A 14,484-nucleotide genomic window follows, 5' to 3' on the forward strand; every position below is an offset into this window, starting at 1 on the left:
TGCTACTTGGCTGACAGTCTGATGTTAGACATGAGGACCCAAGAACAGTATTTGGTAACATTAATCTAGGAGGCCAGGTAATTTAGTAGTTTAAAATGTGGATTTGCTTCCCTGGTTCAAATCCTGACTTCATCACTACCAGCTGTGTAAGAGAAAGCACGTTATTTAAGCTCTCTGTGCCTCTGTTTAGTCTCCTTATACTTATTGTAGGGATTAAACCAGATAATATACGTGAAACAGTTAGTGCCAGGCACACAATAGACACAGCGAATGTTATAGTTATTACTACTAAGTTACACATTGCCAGATATCAAGAGCTCACAAGAGTAAGAATTGGAGACACCTCCAAACACAGGACATAAGCCTGGGCAGGTGCTCCTAAACTCACCTACACAGTTGAAACCTTCCTCTAACTCACATGCCTTTGAGCAGCCGTCTCCATTCAAGAGGTCTCCATCATCACACTCTTCTCCCAGGTTCCTACAAGGTAAAAGGATACATGCTGATATACAAACATACACACTTGTATCCATAAAATGATTTTTCTCTTTTAATTAACATCATTTTTAAAAACATTTAGTTAGTTTTGGTTGCCGTGCCGGCTTTTCTCTAGTTTCAGGAAGCAGGGGCTGCTCTCTCGTGGTGGTGTGCGGGGTTCTCATTGTAGAGCACAGGGTCTAGGGTGTGAGGGCTTCCGTAGTTTCAGCTCCCAGGATCTAGAGCACAGGCTCAGTAGTTGTGGCGCGTGGGCTTAGTTGCTCTGAGGGATATGGCATCTTCCTGGATCCGGGAACCCATGATCTCCTATGAACCTATGAACCATGTCTCCTGCATTGGCAGGCAGGGCCTTCCAATGTCGCAAGAACAAAGTATGACACTTTATAGACAGGTGATATAGGCAGAGTTTAAAGGAACTTTGTGATAAGGAGCTTTGTGAAGCCCAGTAGCCAAGCAGGTGTCACTACAGATGAAGCTGTTTCAAAGCCCAGGCTAGAATGTACAATGTCAGATTAGGAAGATGGCCCTTATCGTGTTCTGCCCCAGAACCCCAGACAGATGTGGCATCCTGGGACATCAGAACCTTCATCAGAGGACTGCTGTAGGAGATGCTACAACATAAGATCAACTGTTTTGTTCAAGCAGGGCTCTGTCTGTGTAGTAATGGTCACCTAGTCCTGCAGACACCTTAATTAGTGGGCAGCTGGTTTCAAATGAGGTAGCCATGGAAAACATCGACAACAACCAGATTTGTTCCGTGCACACGCTGAGTCATCCCTAGGTGATAGGGACAAAAGTGAAAGTATAGTCACTCAGTCACGTCCAACTCTTTGCGATCCCATGGACTGTAGCCCTCCAGGCCCCTCTGTCCATGGAATTTTCCAGGCAAGACTACTGGGGTGGGTTGCCATTTCCTTCTCCAGGAGATCTTCCTGACCCAGGGATCAAACCCAGGTCTCCTGCATTGCAGGCAGACACTTTACTGTCTGAGCCACCAGGGAAGCTCAAAATAGGGACAAAGTTAGTGATTCAGTAGTTAATTCCACTAGGGGATTGTATGCAGAAAAATATGGGTGACCCCTGTAAGTTACTGATTACTCAACAGAGCAGATTTACTTAACCACAAAACCAAGCTGGCTTGCTTAGCAACAAAATCATGCAACAGAAGCACGAGACATTGCCCCCAAATGATCAAATAAGTGTTGTCATGAGACCCACATCTTGCCCAGTGAGTTCAGTAAGTTAATTATCCCTAGGACATGCTCTCTGCACACATAAAAAACAATAATTTGCAGACCTAGCTTGATCAAGTAGGGACAAGAAAACTCCCCTGCTCAACCAGGAGGAAGGGCTGATGATGGAAGCATGACATCTACTCAAGAAAGACAAAGAAGTTCTTCTCTCCCTCCCCACTTTTCCTTTGATTATAAAACCGTAGCCAGGTAAGTTCTCTGGTTGAGAACCTTCACCACCACTGCCCCTCTGCCAATCCTTGCCAGCCTATAAGTCTCACAAGCATCCTAATCTAATAAATCACTTCTTATCTATCACTTTGCCTGTCTCTGAATTCTTTTCTTTGCTGAGACATAAAGGACTGTGGTACTGGAGCTCTTCTGAGCCCCTGAAATGTCACCTAATGGCTTCACAGGGAGATATTTAATTGAGATGGAGGGGGAGAAAGTGTAAGCTGAGACTGAGGCAGAAGGTGGCCTCAGCAAACTAGCAAGGTTTGGTATTAAAGTGATCTCAGTCTCTTGGATGTATTTCTGAAGTCTGGGAACATTTCGTGTTTATACTACTATGAAAAGGAGTAGACTTACACTAAAGCTTAAGAATCTTAGAAGATTGAGAAGACAAACAATATTTCAGTTCAGTTCAGTTCAGTTCAGTCGCTCAGTCATGTCCGACTCTTTGCGACCTCATGAGTCGCAGCATGCCAGGCCTCCCTGTCCATCACCAACTCCCGGAGTTCACTCAGACTCACTTCCATCGAGTCGGTGATGCCATCCAGCTATCTCACCCTCTGTCATCCCCTTCTCCTCCTGTCCCCAATCCCTCCCAGCATCACAGTCTTTTCCAATGAGTCAACCCTTCACATGAGGTGGCCAAAGTACTAGAGTTTCAGCTTTAGCATCAATCCTTCCAAAGAAATCTCAGGGCTGATCTCCTTCAGAATGGACTGGTTGGATCTCCCTGCAGTCCAAGGGACTCTCAAGAGTCTTCTCCAACACTACAGTTCAAAAGCATCAATTCTTTGGCACTCAGCCTTCTTCACAGTCCAACTCTCACATCCATACATGACTACTGGAAAAACCACAGCCTTAACTAGACAGACCTTAGTCAGCAAAGTAATGTCTCTGCTTTTGAATATGCTATCTAGGTTGGTCATAACTTTTCTTCCAAGGAGTAAGCGTCTTTTAATTTCGTGGCTGCAGTCACCATCTGCAGTGATTTTGGAGCCCCCAAAAATAAAGTCTGACACTGTTTCCACTGTTTCCCTATCTATTTCCCATGAAGTGATGGGACTGGATGCCATGATCTTCGTTTTCTGAATGTTGAGCTTTAAGCCAACTTTTTCACTCTCCTCTTTCACTTGCATCAAGAGGCTTTTTAGTTCCTCTTCACTTTCTGCCATAAGGGTGGTGTCCTCTGCATATCTGAGGTTATTTGTATTTCTCCCAGCAATCTTGATTCCAGCTTGTGTTTCTTCCAGTCCAGGATTTCTCATGATGTACTCTGCATATAAGTTAAATAAGCAGAGTGACAATATACAGCCTTGATGTACTCCTTTTCCTATTTGAAACCAGTCTGTTGTTCCATGTCCAGTTTTAACTGTTGCTTCCTGACCTGAACAATATTTAGTAATACCTAGACAATGGGATAAAACCCCAAGAAAGGCTATAGATTGCTTTCAATTAGGCCTTCAAGATACAAGATATTTTTAGTTGATCTGGAAAGCTAAAAACAAGCCATTTTATTAGGATACAGACTCTCAGACAAATTACAGTACCTGGGCTTCCAGTCTTTTACTCCCAACAGCTTTATATAAACAACATATTAGGTGGGCTGAGCATTTAGAATAGATTAATATAGGGTGATCACTGGGACATGGGAGTATTCAGTGAAAAATTTTGGCAAGTGCCTGGCAAATCAGAATGAATCAAGTTGATATCACTACAGGGCATAGAGAAAGGCCATAAAGAAAGCTGAGCACTGAAGAACTGATGCTTTTGAACTGTGGTGTTGGAGAAGACTCTTGGGAGTCTCTTGGACTGCAAGGAGATCAATTAGTCAATCCTAAAGGAAATAAGTCCTGAATATTCTATGGAAGGACTGATGCTAAAGCTGAAGCTCCAATACTTTGACCACCTGATGTGAAGAACTGACTCATTGGAAAAGACCCTGATGCTGGGAAAGATTGAAGGCAGGAGGAGAAGGGGATGACAAAGGATGAGATAGTTGGATGGCATCACTGACTTTATGGAAATGAGTCTAAGCAAGCTCAGGGAGTTTGTGATGGACAGGGTAGCCTGGCATGCTACAGTCCATGGGGTTGCAAAGAGTCAGACACGACTGAGAGACTGAAATAACTAACTAACTAAAGGGCAACAGGAAAATGAAGGTGGTAAACAGGAAAATGAAGGTGGTATGTTAAGAAATCAAAAGAGTGATTCCATTTTTACCTTGATGCTTTTATAGAATAGCTGTAAATTGCATTGCAGTGAGGTCTTCCAGGGATCAAATGAGCAACTGAAGCTCATAAAGCTATAGTGATTTTCCTTGGGTCATAAGACAGGCAACTGATCCAAAAGATACCCTCACATTCTCTTTTAGCATCATTTGGCAATAACCTTCTCTACCATGAATTCCTTCCCTGAATCACTGCCCAGCACTTGTTTTCTGAAACCTGAAGAAGAACCCCACAGAATCAGCCCCAATATCTTGGTACTAAATTAAAGTGGGCCCATGCTTAACTATGTAGAGATGTGAATGACCCCTCAAGATCACTACCAGGTCCCAGATTTTGTTCAATACCAGAATCACACAGTGCCTTGCCCTTTTCACTTCCCAAACCAGTCTCAAGGCGAATCCTCATGGTCCAAGCGAGGCGAGACATCCTCTCTCACCCAGTCCAAGGCACATAGTATGTCCTCACCTTGCAACCTTCCCATCTCCACAGTAAGGAGCTCCATGGATGTGGCTCAGAGGAGGCGAAGCTTCTCCCAGTTCTGCTTCAGCTGCAGCTTGAACTTGGTACCGATACATCTGCCCAGGCATGACCTCCCTGTGGAAACCAATGGGCTGTAACCATACATCCAGGAAGTAGAGCAGGCCCTGGGTCTTTTTCAGATGGTGTGAAGGAATTTTAAATAAATATTACAGGGAATATAAATGTTAAACATGTGCCATGTTATTTGAAACAAAGAGCAGGGCATATAGTCTGACAGAGCATTTGAAACCATATTCATCTCTGTATTCCCAGTACCTTATATATAGTGAATGTACAACAAATGGTTGCTTAGTCAACACTGAACCAACTAACAGTCCAACACAATCTAAGAGGATGGCATTTCGAGCATATCTTTACCATGTTATATAAACACACACACACAAAACCACCAACTTTGAAAACCTAGTCTTCTATATCACTGCATGTGTGCGTACATGCCAAGTTGCTTCAGTCATGTCCACCTCTTTGCAACCCTATAGACCGTAGCCAGCCAGGCTCCTCTCTCCATGGAATTCTCCAGGCAAGAATACTGGAGTGGGTTGCTGTGCCCTCCTCCAGGGGATGTTACTGACCCAGGGATCGAACCTGTATCTCATGTCTCCTACGTTGGCAGGCGGGTTCTTTACCACTAGCCCCATCTGGGAAACTCCTCTGTATCACTGAAATGATTGTAAAGCTGAAGATGAAAGCTTCAGAGTTTGGGCTGAGCAAGGCCCTTCTTGGGTCCGTAAATCACAGTTTTCTTGTCTCTCAAGAGAATTCTTGTCTTGAGGAGACTGAATGCTTATGAGGAAAAGCAACTGTCTCCTAGAAGGAGATGAGGAAATCTTCCATCCTTATTTTAGGGATGCAAGAAATTCCACAACTGGAAAAGAACTAAATGACTCCCAAGCTCCAAAATATGTATAAACCAGGAATGGAGTTTTATCAATTGACACCAGAGATGGAAGGAGTTTATTGGACTATCTGGAGCCCAAGAGCACTGATCAAGTGGAGAATGTGAGAGACTGAATGTTTGCAAGGGGGAAGGAGCTAAGGGCCAGTGGTGTGGTGGTTGGAGGGGGCTGCTGGTTCCAAAGATGAATTCTGCCTTCAACTTAATTTTTATCTAACGCTTGCCCTAATTGGAAAATTACCGCTAGAGAAAGTCAAGCTAGAATGGGAGTGACTTAGGAGAATAGGATCTCAAAGGGCTATTGGTTCTCCCACAAGTGGTACCCACAGATATCCTGCCAAAGCCCTCTCTGCTTTAACACACTCTTCAACTCAACCACAAAGCTTCTACTCTTTTGCTTGATGTTGCTAGCAGCAAACAGGAAATGTCATGGAGTTTCAAAAGCACCTTTAAACATCTCTGTACTGGTTTTTAGTTATTTTAATAGGAAAGACACCTAAATATTAAAGACTTTTAAATTTCCAAATTAGTTTTCTGTAGGGAAGCACTCTTTTCATAAGAGTGCCAGGTATTTCAAAAGCAAAACAAGTTTTATATCCTAATCAGTTCTGATGGCTCCCCTTTCACAGGGAGGTTTCTGTCTGACTTCTCATCCAGCCATGCATAAACGTCTTACACTGATCTCTAGCTGGGAAAGGATTGGAAAGAAGCATCAGGACGTGTTTACGCTTCTTGGGGAGAAAACTCAGCAGCAGGTAGCCCCAATCTTCAATGAGCTGAGTTTGTAAAAGTAATGTGTTACTAAGGAACCAAAATGAGATTCAGTCAGAAAATTGGATTTTAATCTCGAGTTTGCCACTTACTAGCTCTGTTCAACAAAGTTAAAGTTAAGCCTTAGTTCTCTCATCTATAAAATAGAATATTATCCTTAAATGTTTATTGTGTATAAGTGTATGTGTGAGAATGTGTGTATATCAAGTTAGATAACAAATATCATTAAATAGCTCATGCTTTGAAAATCATGAAGATAAAAAATATCATTAGATAGCTTATATTTTGAAAATCATGATGAGGCAACACAAAACTTGACTTACTAAAATAACAATAAAAATTATTTAAAAAGAAAACAAATAACATTTTAATTGGCTTACTAAAGAAAGTCCCCCTAAATAACATTTTTTTTCTTTTCAGACCTGTCCCATGATCTATCCTCCCATTTGCATGAGCTTTTTGATTATTTCACTATCCGCTAGTTCTAATTCAGAGATCAAGTATGGAAAGAAAATTGCAGTAAAATTCAAGGTGAACGCTTTTCTCGACTCATTTGTAACTGTGGCAGACTGAAAGTGGCTGCAGATTCTTCCCATCCCAGATGTATGCCTTCTGTGATGTGACTTTACTGTTTCTCTCATTAAGAGATAGAATCCATTTTGTCACCACCAGCATATGAAATTCTTTGTGACCTGTTTTGGCTAGAGAAATGGCATCATGAGTGACACAAGCAGAGGCCTGAAAAGTACGAGAATTTGGGGACTTGCCCTTCCTGCTTCTGGAAAGCCTTCTACCACCAGGAGGACTTCCTGGGTGGCATGAGTGGTAAAGAACCCGCCCATCAATGCAGGAGACATAAGAGATGCAGGTTCCATCCCTGGATGGGGAAGATCCCCTGGAGGAGGAAATGGCAACCCACTCCAGTTATCTTGCCTGGAGAATCCCATGGACAGAGGAGCCTGGTGATCTACAGTCGTTAGGTTTGCAAAGAGTCAGATATGTCTGAAGCGATTGAGCATGGCAGAACACCATGAGGACAAGCCCAGGCAAAGCCTCCCAGTGAAGGAGAGATGTGGAAAGAGAACTTCATCCTCCCAGCCAGGCCAGCATCTTAGCTGAGCCTCATGTGTGCATGAGGTCATCTGGGGCCATGTAGCCTCGGTCAAGCTGGTCCAGATGAGTACACCCAGCCAACACACAGAACCATGAGAAATGTGTTTCTGTTTTAAACCACTATGTTTTGTGATGATTTCTCATGTGGCACAAACTAACCAATACAGCACCTCTGATAAAACTTTTGTTTTACCCAGAGTTCTGCCCTCAGGGCAGCCTCTGAAAAAGTTATGAGGTGAGGAAAATTTGCCTTTGGAGATACCAGCCTCCTACTTTTTGAACTCTTTAAGCCAATGATTTTATCTTAGTCTGTGTCCCCTCCACTGAGCACACAGTGCCAGGAGCACCGAAGAACTCACAAAATGTAGGAAAAAGAGAAGAAAGAGAAAGAGAAGGGTTGTAAGAGAATGGAAGAGAGAAGGAGGGAGGGAGGAAATAAGGGAGGAATGAAAAATGAAAGTCATGAAAGTATAGTGTTTCAGGAACCCTTGGTTTCTCTGACTAGCTGTGGAAGAGGTTACTATAACCTTTGAATGATATAAGAGCTGTGCCAGATTATTTAAAAGTTGCAGCAAAGATAAAAAGTCAGATGGTGTCACCAGATAGGAGTATGTGACTCTGATCAACTTATTTCTGGCAATTACTTTCAGCCCAACTGAAACATACATGCATGTTGCATCTGACTCTTTGCCACCCTGCAAAGAGTTGTAAGACTCCTCTGTCCAAGGGATTCTCTAGGCAAGAATACTGAAGTGGGTTGCCATATCCTTCTCTAGAGGATATTCCTGATCCAGGGACTGAACCCAGGTCTCCTGCACTGCAGGTGGATTCTTTACCATCTGAGCCACAAGGGGACACCAACATATCATTCACGGACCTCTTTTGTCCGTAATCATAATGATGGCATCATCAATCAGGACATTCACTTTCCCTTTTCTGGGAGATATTTTTGTTCATCTCAGAGATGCCACTTTAGAATAAAACCCTCTCTGAGGGTCTGAATGTTTCTCCAAATAAGGGCATGTTGGAATGTAAAAAAAAAAAACAGCAAAGGAAAAGAAAGCAAAACCCACTCCCAAAGCCTCAGGAGGCCCCATGGTTTAGAAAGCCCTGCTGCCCAACTCACATGTCTGTGAACTTCCGGTGAGGATGCATCACCACTGCAGGCAAGCCGCTGGCAAACGGGGGCTCGCGGAGAACCTGGTAGCTCACAGGCCTGCAGCCAGAACACAGGGGACTGTGGGGCTGAGAAGTCAGGAGAGCTGCGTCAATCTCCATCCGCTCATCAAAGGTGTAGACTTTCACCCCCACGACCTTCCCATCAACATGCAGTTTGATAGTGAGCGGTGTGTCGCAGAAAGTGTCCAAGGGGCCCAGGTGCACAGACTTCTGGTGTTCCAGCAAGATCTCCGTGTCAAAGAGCACCGGGGAAGAGCCCATGGAGAGGTAGGTGACCCATAGGGTGAGAGTGTCAGCTTGGACTGGGTGCTGAAAGAGCAGCTCCAGGCTGCAGCCTTCCGCAGGGCAGGGGACCGTCATGTTCGTGTGGTACAGGTGGAGCTCGGGACTCCAGGCCTGCAAGCTCGGCTCACAAGGCTGATCCACGTCCGGAGGCCCTGACGGAGAAGAGCCGAAAGACAGATGCATCAGGAACCACCAATAAAAATCTGAAAATGAGTCACCCCTATCAATAGTCAGGAAAGAAAATGAAAAAGAGAGAACTTTGAGCACATTCTTATAGGAAGTGGTCAGCTTAGGAGGTTGGGGGATTTTCCTAGCAATAATACCGGAGTGGCTTGCCATTTCCTCCTCCAGGGAACCTTCCTGATCCAGGGATGGAACCTGCATCTCCAGCAGCTCCTTTATTGGGCAGGTGGATTCTTTTCCCCTTGAGCCACCTAGGAAGCCCTTACTGAAGATAAAGCTCTAACGATTCTAAAGCTTTATGCTCCAAATCACCTCTGTCTGGTGCCCTTTAACAAGAGAAACCCAGCATGGCGCTGAGAATGGAGTGACCCCGATCCTAAGTGGAAGCATGAGGCTGACAGAGATAAGGTAAGCCTTAAAGAATCCTTGAGCAGGACTTCCCTGGTGGTCTAGGAGTTAAGAGTCTGCCTGCCAATGCAAGGATACAGGTTCAGTCCCTGGTTGGGGAAGATTCCATATGCTGTAGCACAACTAAACCCATGTGCCACAACTACTCCGTCCACGCTCTAGACCCAAGCTCTGCAACAAGAGAAGCCACCGCAATGAGAAGCCTGAGCGCCACAATGAAGAGTAGCCCCTGCTCGTTGCAACTAGAGAAATCCCGCATGCAGCAGTGAAGACCCAGCACAGCCAAAAATAAATAAATGAATAAATTTAAAACATTTTTAAAAATTAAAAAAAGAATCCTTGCGCCAAGGAGAATTATTTGTACTTAGTTTATTAATAATTTATGACAAAGTAATGCTTCTGAAGCCCTGTTTTATTAATAAGGCCAAAGTGCTTTTCAGGCTGTTGCTATACTGTTTAACTAGGCTCTTCACAAAACTTTGATTCCCTAAGATCATGCCTTAGAAAGCCTTCCAAAGGACTGTAAGTTGAACTTTAAAACCATACACTGAAATTTCCCCTTTAGTTCAGATATGTGTAAGGCAGGAGATCAGGAAACTGCCCGCAGGAAATAGAAACACTTTTCTTGAGTAGAAGAAAAAGGAGATTCAGTAGGCAGGTAGCCAAAAATGTAATGGTGAAAAATCAAATATTGCTAACATATTAAGGTCATCTCTGTGGAAATAATCTGTATACAAGGTGGTTTCCTTTTATATCCCACAAAGGGAATTAAAAGAAAACTGCTAAATTAAAAAACCGTAGTTAGGCTCTACTTGGTGCTGTGTATTAGCTGTGTGACTGTGGCCAGTCTCTCTAAGCCTTACTGTCCTTTTATAAAATAAGGCCTATTTAAGCCCTGCCTTATTTAGCATTTCCTGGTGGCTCAGCTGGTAAAGAATCTGCCTACAGTGCATGAGACCAGGGTTTGATCCCTGGGTTGGGATGATCCCCTGGAGAAGGGAAAGGCTACCCACACCAGTGTTCTGGCGTGGAGAATTCCGTGGACTGTATAGTCTATAGTCCATGGGGTTGAAAAGAGTCAGACATGACTGAGTGACTTTCACTTTCACTTACTTAGTATAGAAGATCTGTATGATGTTTCATAGGAATATTTGCAAACTATATGTGCAAAAATAAAATGACTTAGCCCTTCAGGATCTGGAAAACAATGTTCCATATCCCAGAGGAAATAAGTTCAAATGTGTGTGTGTGTGTATATGTGTGTGTGTGTGTATGTGTTACATCTTTCAGTCCCTATTGTTTTTTTCCCTATATTGTGAATCCATTCGTTTATTAACTCAATAAAAATTGACTGTATGCCTCTCTTACATCTAGCACTAATCTGGGTATCAGAGATTGAGTAATGAACAAGATAAAGATACTGACCACATATATCTTACCATAGGGTGATAGGTGCCACAGTAAATAAAGAGGTGTAATTTCAAGTGGTAATGTCATCTCTGAAGAAAAATAAAGGAGGAGAAAGGACTAGAGAATGATGGGGTAAGACTGGGGGCTTTTTCAGATCATGTAGCCAGGGAAGTTCTCTCCAAGAAGATGATATTTAAGCAGGGAATATATCTGGCTCAATTTTCTAATCTTCATAGCACTCAGAATGTAGTTGGTGATCAATAAATGTCCAATAAGTGTCACTAAATACATTTTGATCATATCTGTAATTATATGTGTTTGTGTGTGTTCTGCTTGGGAGTCAATTCCTTTCATTTTATATATTTAAAATATGACTTGATTCTTCACCTGTTCAAAACAAAGGAAATACCAGTATTTCCCAGCAGTATTTTCCAATAGTCATCCCCAAATACTAGCAGACTGCAGGCCCTTGGAAGCCAACTCCTCAACAGTAGCAGTCTGTCAGAAAGTTTTTATTATGATCTCATGTGAAAAGATGGAGTGGAGGCCCTAAAAGCTAATTTGGTTTGCTTGGAGACATAATACAAGAGTTAGAACCCAGAACTTCTAATTCCTTTCACCTCTACCAGATAACTTTAAATTTTTCCAAGAATTAAAAAGGAAAAATTACAAGGCCAGACAGTTAAATAGGCATTAAAACACTAGCACAGAACAAACTGTTTGCCACAAGAATGGCCTTTTATGAAATGCCAATCTCTAAATGAGTCCTGTTCAGTGCCAATGTAAATTTTATAGTCACTTTTCATTCTTCCCTGAAAACTCATTTGAAAAACGTCCTATATGATCAGTCAGGTCAATTGTCTCCCTCCAGATTTCTCCTTCAGGCTCCCGTTGTTTGCATACTGGGAGCCCAAGGGGACATGGTAGATTCTTAGACCAATGTTCTCCTTTTTTTCTTATCAGAGTCAAAACTGCAAACTAACTCAAATAGGACCACGCCCAACACATCTGACTGAGTTGTTTTTACAATCTTAATAAAAGAAAAAAGAGAAGATGATGACTAGGTAAACTGATGGTTTGATGGACCAAACAGGACAGTGATGATGGAAGAAGTTGAGCCATTCATCAGAAGATGCTGAAACTCATGTCAACAGCATATTTGGGACTTGAACTGGGATAGCATTCATACTCTAATTTGCTGTAAGACACTGATACACATATGTGAGTGAATACGTAACTGAGAAGTTGGAAGGAGGGACAGGAAAGGGGACAGCTAAAAACATTTCCCCTCCCAGAGCCTAGCTTAGATCACATCCAAAGCACAACCAGAACCAGAGGTCAGTAAACTCATAAAACAGCATAGATGAGAACGATGAGTTTGGAACACCTAGTCTACCCCACCCCCACCCTGGCTGGCTCAGTAAGTGTGCATGAGTGTTCCCTGATGGGGGGCGGCGGGGTAGGGGGCCAAGATCAGCTTACGTCATCCTGTGGCAAGGCTGTTCCATGGGCTGGCGGGCACAAGTAACATGACGTGCCTGAGCCAGCTCATCCTGAAGTCGTCCCCAGAGTTCTCCTCCCTCTGTCCCTCATCTGTCCTCTGACTCAGCACAGCCACCGCCACCTTGAGCACCGGTGGGCCATCCGCACAGATCCCAGCCAGAGTCACTTGCAGACCCCTGGAGGTTTCCAGCAAACCATACACCCAGACACACACACGTACACTGCCTTATTCTCACTGCCACCACTTCACCCCACTGCCAACCTCCACCCCCATTCTCAGTGGCCACCGAGGTGTAAATGAAAAAGCCATGGTCCTTTACCCACAGCCTCCTCCGGAGTCCAGTAACCTGAGGAGTCACACACGCGCTGGGAGGAAGCTGTGTGCACGTACTGACGGAACGTCCCATCTTCAGTGCAGGCGCTGCACATGCTGCCTGGGACCCTGTGAAAACAACACGGGGGGTAGAGATGGGAAGAATAGGTCAGATGAACTGGGATAACAAAATTCAGACCACTTTTGGGGGCAGGGAAGTGACAGTGGGTATGGAGGCCCTGGGGGTAACTGGGAACACAACTCTTTCGCAACTCACTCCCTTCTTGTATAGACCTCACCTTTGCAAAATTCAGAGTGACATGAAAATCTCAAGGTTATGAAGCAGAAGAATTTAACTAAGTCATAAAGGAGGCCTGTGGAGATGAAAGAGGACTTCTATCCCAGCAATGGTCAACACAAAATAATTACAATCTGAATCCTTCAGCATAAAACAGCTTCTATGCTGACTCTCAGTAAGTCAGCCAGAGGCTCCTTGCATTCCCCTGAGTAAAACAGCAGTTTTCACAGTAAACTGACTAGCTATATGTGGTCTTATGTTTTAACACTCTACTTTTTAATCACACATGTAAGGGTCATATGAAATGTAATGCCTCTTGGTTCTCCAACACCTATGGGGGTACACCTAAATTCCTGATCATGACCCAAGATCCTTCAGAGAAGAGCTCTAGCCTTACCTCCTTCAGTTTCTTCATGAATTTTATGTTCCCATCACAATAACAAATCACCACTTTACAAAAACATCCTGCCCATCACACAGTTCCATGAAACATGATGTACTCTCTCCTGCTAAGTCGATTTTCCAAGCTTCTTTATTTAGCAAGCTCCTATTCATCCCTCAAAACCCATGCAAGTGTATCCTCTGCAATGGTACTTAGCCTGACTCCTCTGGATGACCAGCACTCTCCCCTCTGGGCACCCACTGCATCTTCTACCTCCCATCTTGGGACACTGATATTTGGTGTTAACAATCCCCATTCCCATTCCTTCTCCTGGAGGGGTTCCAGGCTGAGCTCTATTCTTTCTGTGCCTAGCAGTTAGGACAGAGACTAGTCTAAGCCGTCCCTCAGTGAGAGCTTGTTCTGTGGGCATCCTTAAGACTATTAATAAGATTATGACGAGCTCTTCAAGCACCATATCTTGAAGAGTAATGTCAATAGCTAAATAGCAAGGGTAAATCACTTGATGAAGCCTGTTTCTGATACTTAGAATTTTTTTTAAATTTATTGAAGTCTCAGTTCAGTTCAGTTCAGTCACTCAGTCATGGCCGACTCTTTGCAACCTCATGAATTGCAGCATGCCAGGCCAGTTGTTATATAATATCATATAAGTTCTAGATATATAATACAGTGATTCAATTTTAAAAGGTATACTCCATTTACAGCTATTATGAGACACTGGCCATATTCCCCATGATGTACACCATATCCTTGTAGCTTATTTTACACATAATAGTTTGTGGAAACCCCATTGTGAATGATGCATCTGCAAACGGAGGTACCGAATCAAGGTCTCTCAAGAAGCAGCAAGAGAAAAGTAAAATCCGATAATATGGTAGAAAAACAGTATTGTCAAATAAGGGTAATGATTGTGCTACTGAAAGGTTGCTGCTGTGAGCTGTGTGTTAAGCCGGGATTCATGACCTCCGGAAGAGAGGATTTTGATTTGGGGTCAGAG

General features: G+C 43.4%; 1 protein-coding gene across 1 annotated transcript in view; it reads right to left on the reverse strand.

Annotated features, from left to right (window-relative positions):
• Window positions 1–14,484, reverse strand: part of PAPPA2 (pappalysin 2) — a 303,795-nt gene that overhangs the window by 142,237 nt on the left and 147,074 nt on the right. Inside the window, exons 6-9 of the mRNA XM_040263919.1 lie at window positions 12,797–12,918; window positions 8,635–9,124; window positions 4,655–4,783; window positions 389–480 (exon numbers count right to left, since the gene is read on the reverse strand). Of these exons, the coding sequence (XP_040119853.1) occupies window positions 389–480; window positions 4,655–4,783; window positions 8,635–9,124; window positions 12,797–12,918 (833 nt within the window). The remainder of the gene's footprint in view (window positions 1–388; window positions 481–4,654; window positions 4,784–8,634; window positions 9,125–12,796; window positions 12,919–14,484) is intronic.

The sequence above is a fragment of the Oryx dammah genome, unplaced genomic scaffold (genome assembly GCF_014754425.2).
Source record: "Oryx dammah isolate SB20612 unplaced genomic scaffold, SCBI_Odam_1.1 HiC_scaffold_21, whole genome shotgun sequence".
NCBI classification, from domain to species: domain Eukaryota; kingdom Metazoa; phylum Chordata; class Mammalia; order Artiodactyla; family Bovidae; genus Oryx; species Oryx dammah.